Source organism: Vigna umbellata, chromosome 5, assembly GCF_029865625.1.
Source record: "Vigna umbellata cultivar VRB3 chromosome 5, Vumbellata_1.0, whole genome shotgun sequence".
Taxonomy (NCBI): domain Eukaryota; kingdom Viridiplantae; phylum Streptophyta; class Magnoliopsida; order Fabales; family Fabaceae; genus Vigna; species Vigna umbellata.
The window spans coordinates 51594274-51600427 of NC_142169.1; the positions used below are offsets into that span (position 1 = coordinate 51594274).

General features: G+C 33.4%; 1 protein-coding gene across 1 annotated transcript; it reads left to right on the forward strand.

Moving 5' to 3' along the window:
- Positions 1-5331: 5331 nt before the first annotated feature.
- Positions 5332-6154, forward strand: LOC124838082 (uncharacterized). The gene has a single exon (XM_047313600.2). It carries the CDS (start codon positions 5459-5461, stop codon positions 5978-5980), a length of 522 nt encoding a protein of 173 aa, XP_047169556.1. The 5' UTR covers positions 5332-5458; the 3' UTR covers positions 5981-6154.

Genomic DNA, 6154 nt, shown 5'->3' on the forward strand with positions numbered 1-6154 from the left:
AATAGTTTAACAATACTTAATCTGTTCAATAAGATTTAAGTTAAAAACCTATCGAGTAGACTTCCAGGAAAGAGAGGTGTGTCACAAGTACCAAGTCTTTCCTTATCCAAAGTGTTCCTCAACTAGTTTTTAAAAAATTTCTTATTTGCAGATTCAAAACAATAGCATATAATATTAACACAAAAATTCAATATAGCTAGATATACAACAAGCACATATGTTTTTCATTAACAATATTCACACAGAATTTCAAGACATGAATAGTAATAGAACAATACTAAATCATAATATAAAAGCTTAGAAAGGTTAGCTCCCCCTACATCTGTTCCAGACTTGGTTTCTTGATCAGAGGGTGTTCCTGGAAAACTTCCAGAATCTCCACACTAAAATCCTTCCTAATCTAAATTCTTCCTAATCTTTCTTTCTTATGGTTTCTCTCTACTTCTTGCTGCAAAATCCCCCTCCCCCTTGCTTGGTATTTATAGGCCAAAATTTTGGTCCTATTTGGATTTTTTTTTTATAAAAGAATTTTATTCACCTAAAGTTATTTTGTCTTCTTCTTCATTCAATCAGCACCGAAAGTCTCTTGTCCACTTCTTATTTCCAATTCCCTTTATTTATTTATTTAATTATTATTATTTTTAATTAATTTATTTATTTTATAAAAAAATATATTTTTGGAGAAATGTATTTTACTAGGTTTGAACCCATGTCTCAAGTGTTACAAGGTGTTTATCATTTGAGTTACTGTAAATTTTTGTTTAACTTATCACATTTTATTTTGTATATAAGCTTATTAGTTATATTTTCCATTCATAAAGAAATTTATTACTACTAAAAATATTACTATTTATTAAAATGGATAATTTTAATGGACTTTACAGGTAAAAGCGGTAAAGGAAGTTGCGCAGCTGCCGGTATCCCAGGGGACGACATGGACGACACTCGTCCATGTCAATTATATATTCTCTCTAATATCGGGACCATGCTAGTGGCTCGTGGCACAGTCTATGAGACAACTACTGTAATGCATGGTGTACAACTAGCAGAAGATGAGGTCAAGGTCATAGTGGATGAAGTTGTCGTACTAGATGTCGTTCTTCCTGTGCCTACAGATGAGTTTTTCATTATGCAAGAGGCATTTAAGTCCTATGTCGCCTGGCCTAGACATTTGGTTGGTGATGTATCTGATCCCCCGGTAAACACTCCTACTATATATTAAAATGGATAATTTTAATGGACTTTACAGGTAGAAGTGGTAAAGGAAGTTGCGCAGCTGCCGGTATCCCAGGGGACGACATGGACGACACTCGTCCATGTCAATTATATATTCTCTCTAATATCGGGACCATGCTAGTGGCTCGTGGCATAGTCTATGAGACAACTACTATAATGCATGGTGTACAACTAGCAGAAGATGAGGTCAAGGTCACAGTGGATGAAGTTGTCGTACTAGATGTCGTTCTTCCTGTGCCTACAGATGAGTTTTTCACTATGCAAGAGGCATTTAAGTCCTACGTCGCCTGGCCTAGACATTTGGTTGGTGATGTATCTGATCCCCCGGTAAACACTCCTACTATATACTTCTCAATTTTAATATTTACTTCTAATTGGCGTCATAACATAACCATTTTTTCATGTAACAGCAGACACGTCAAGAGGGAAGTCCTACATTGAAGAAGACTCATTTATCTGAGGACAACCCTCTTGGTGCGTTAGGCGAGCTTGCTAACATCATTTCAGATGCACCAATGATTGTATAGTGGGATTCTACTACATTTGGAAGAGAAGCTCAAATCCCATTGTTCTTGCATCAATAAGATGTTGTTACGGAGCTTGCATCGGGGAGAGAAGAAATTAATATTACACTCATTCAGCTGTGGATGATGTAAGTTTATGAGAACTTTTTTATGTAATTCATTTTTATCAAGTTACTTATATAGATTATTTCTTCATTTTAGGTATATGTTTGATGTCAATAACAAGAAGTCATTGACCCCTCTATGACTCATGAAAGAAATAAATTTGATGATATCCAAACATACATCACTACCTGCTTTGCAATGGGGAAGGAGATATATTTTTTGCCTTATATACTTGGGTAAGTGAAGTTTGTTAATTTTGGTATATGACAATTAAGTTATTACCAATTTCAAGCGTCATTGACAGCTACTTGTGATCTCCATACCGGAGAACACTGTTGTTTGGTTTTGTTCATTGCACAAGTCTCCTCCCATCCCTCTTAGACATGTAGTAGATTGGTAAGAACCTCAATGTTTCAACTTTCTTTGTTATATAAATGTATGCTAAAACAATTTTTTTTAATAGTTCTCTTGCAACACATATGATGTTATCTGGGAGATCTATTGCTACAACTAAAAAGCTTGCATGGATTGCCCTTAAGATTTGGTATTTTAGTCCATACTTTGTTACATTTTGTTCGATTCCAATGATGTTACTTAACACTTTATAATTATGATTATATATTGTAGTGTAATAGACAAACGATGTCATATGAATGTGGTTACTACGTCATGTTTTGGATGATGACCATTATTCGTGCACATTACACCAGTGGATGACAAACGGAATATTTAGGATTGAATTTTATTTTCTCTATAGTTTAGATTTCATATACACTAATTGAAATCATTGTGTTTAATGCAGAGATTCAATATGACTGCTCCAATTCTAGAGAAGTCACTTAAGCTCGTGAGGAAAACACTGGCTAAATATGTAATTCAATTATATAATAGTATGTAGGATATATTAGGATATAATAGTATGTAGTAGATATTATGATATGGTAAGTTCTACGTTTATGTTTCTAAGTTGTTTTATACTTTTGTACATTATTATTAGTTTAACTTTGTACATTGCATTGATTTATGCTTCAAAGTTGATTTATGATTACATTGGATTGATTTATGCTTCTAAGAAGTTGATTTATGATTACATTGAATGTATTTATGTTTTAATATAATTTTCATTCAAAATATACGCTTCTGGATTATTCTGGATTGTTTTGGCTGTAAAATTATATGCAGGTATGTTTTTGCAATTGGGAATGTAGCAGAAACAGACCTGATTTAAAAAAAACAGGGGAATATGCCTCGGTTGAGACCATAACCGAAGCATAAAACACCACTATGGCATCAATTAAGGTCACAACCGAGGCAGAAAGGCTGGCGGATGAAGAAAAAAAAAACAAAAAAGAACTATACTTCCTTGGTTAAGCTGCCAACCGAAGCAGTAGAGGGGGACATACTGCCTCGATTCAGAGGGAACCGAGACATAAAGTCGTACGAAAAAAATTAAAAAAATAAAAAATCTACTGCTTTAGTTAACTTTGAATCGAGGCAAAATCCTACCATTTTATACCTCGGTTCTGAACCGACCTCGTCTGGATATGTCTCAGTTCAAGAACTGCTGCCTATTTGTGAAAATAACTGTTGTTGTTTCCCCTAACTGCACTAGTGTATCTTTGGAAAGATGATTTTGAAATTAGTTTTCATATCAAAGATGGTTTCACACTTTAAATTCCTAATGTTATATGGAAACAAACTTTTTTTTCATTGAATTTAATTGAAAACCACTCTTTGAAGCGAAGAACAAAAAGAAAGTGAGAGTTATAAACATCCAAATTGACCTTTAACTTCCCTATTTAGCCATAGAAGAAGTTTCTAAAATTACAAGTTAGGTCTTAATTAGGGTTCATGTGGGTGAATGAACCGTGTTTCACACTCCACCCATCAACACAGAACCCAATTCTTATTCTTGGGACCACTATCCCACTAATTCAAACTTTGGTTTTTTACAAATGCTACAAAGATTCTCACCATCTTTCAAAACAATGAACATCCTAATCTAAAAATCCATTCTTCAAAGTTTTTCTTTCCACTTCATTTAACAACTTAAACTTGGTAGTTAAAGCAGATGTTCTGTAAACGAAAAAACACAGATTAAAACATTTTGTTTCGATTCATTCACACGTCAGATGCTGTTTTTATCACTGGAGCATGTTCCATAGTTTCTTAAAATAATAAAAAACAGTTTTTAAGTAAAAATGATATGAAGAAGAACTGAGTTTGTGTCCAAAATCATGTGTTTGATATTTATTTGTGTCTTGCAATCTTGCATTCTCTCTTGACCCTACTTACCTCATTCATCAGAGTGGCTCTAACGTCACCTTGTCACACTTTAGAGCCAAAGGCAAATTCTCAATCTTAATAATCTCTTTCTGATGTGGTCATGCACATCGATGACTTAATCACAACCTATGCCATCGCAACCAAAGGGAAAAAGTCATTCCCACTTTAAAAATTCTTATCTGCCATTCCATTGGTTTTATCTGACATTGTCACAGATCAGATTTAGATAGATATTCTTCTTTCAATTATTCAAACATTGCTGTTTACATTTTAAACAATTTACTTGAATTTATAAAATGATTAGCGTTCACTCTATATAATATTAACTTTAGTTTGCATACGAATATAAACTTTTACATTTTAAAGTTGTTGTTACTTTAATCTTGAACATGAATTTGCAAACAGTAGCAAGATTCTACTTGTGACAAATCAGTAAAATTGTTTAAAATCTTTATGACTGTAATAAATAAAAATGATTATAATTCAAATATATAATAATATTATAATTAATAATAACAAAATAATAAATAGTAACCATAACACTAAAATGTCGATATTTTGAAGATATGGTTCAAATAGACTTAAGTTTGCACTACTCTATAATGAAAATATTTAATAAATTTTATTAATTTATTTTTTAGTATATCTATTGGATCAGAATATAAGCGAACTTTAATAGTTGTTTAAAGCTGAGTCTAAGATATGCTGATATTGTTTACCAATGAATAAGTTAACAGTAACACATCAGTGAAAAAATTCAGTGAACTTATAAAGTCTTAAAATTTTAGTTAAAACTAACACTTACCATGTGATTTAGAAGCACTTCTATTTGGCAAGTAGTAGTTGTCTCACTAAAAAGTAAACAGATTGGATATTGAGTTCTTTTTATTTTTCTTTACTTCATTCATGACTGTGACTGACCAAGTGTTAACTAATTTGTGGCTTTGTGTTATCCACACACTGCATCTTTTGAACAGATCCTGCACACAAACTGTTTGAGTAATTCACCTTCTTTATATTGCTGTTAACTTTTCGTAAACTGACAACGATATTTCTCTGTGTGAGAATTTTCTTAGAATTTTCAGCATCCAAAATTTTATGAGTACTTTTTTGTTGACTAATACATAGTTTCCATGCTTTCTCCTTCTCTCTCTTCCTCTCATTTACCTCACTCATCACTTTCATCTCCTCTATATATGCTCATTCAGAACCCCACACTTATTCCTACTAGTTCCAATTTCAATCTACCTCTACTTCATCTTCTTCTTTCTCATCATTCATAACTTTTTCTCTCATTTCCCAAAGCCATGATGAACAAGTTCAAGAAATCTCAAGTTCTAGTGCTGTGTGTTCTAGTTGTTCTTCTTGTCATCACACCCTATTTACCTTCCTCACTCAGGTCAACCTACTTGTATTTCATCATAAACTTCCTGATCATGTCACTTTGTGCTGAAGCTGGACTCCTTTCAGTTTTTCCCAGGCCTTTGGAAGATAAAAAGCAAGCTGCTTCTGTGATGGCATCAGAAGCAAGTTCTGAGAAAAGAGAAGGTTCCAATTCCACTCCTTTCTCAGAAGATGATGAAAAATCAGCATCTGAAAGGGTTGTTTGTGGCAGGAAAGTGGAGATGATGCAAAAGTGTGCTCCAATGGGTAGCCTTTTCTTGATAGAAGGTGATGAAGAAGTGGAAGAAGAAGATGAAGCAGAAGAGGAGATTGGAGGAGTAAATGGGCAAGAACTGTTTGCAAAAGCTGAGGCCTTCATTGGGAACTTCTACAAGCAACTGAAGATGCAGAGTGAGGAATCTTGGATTTATCAGAAAGCCTTTTAGGTGGAATGCTTTAGCTTTTACAATAGAATAATGTGAATTCTGTAATGTGCTACATTAGAAACAATGGTCCTTGTGAGAAACCTTATTATTCTTCTCTCATGGTTCTTTTTTTCCCCTTCCATTGCCTTTGTACATAGTTTAACTTCTCAATCCAAGATCAGGTCTGTTTCCTAA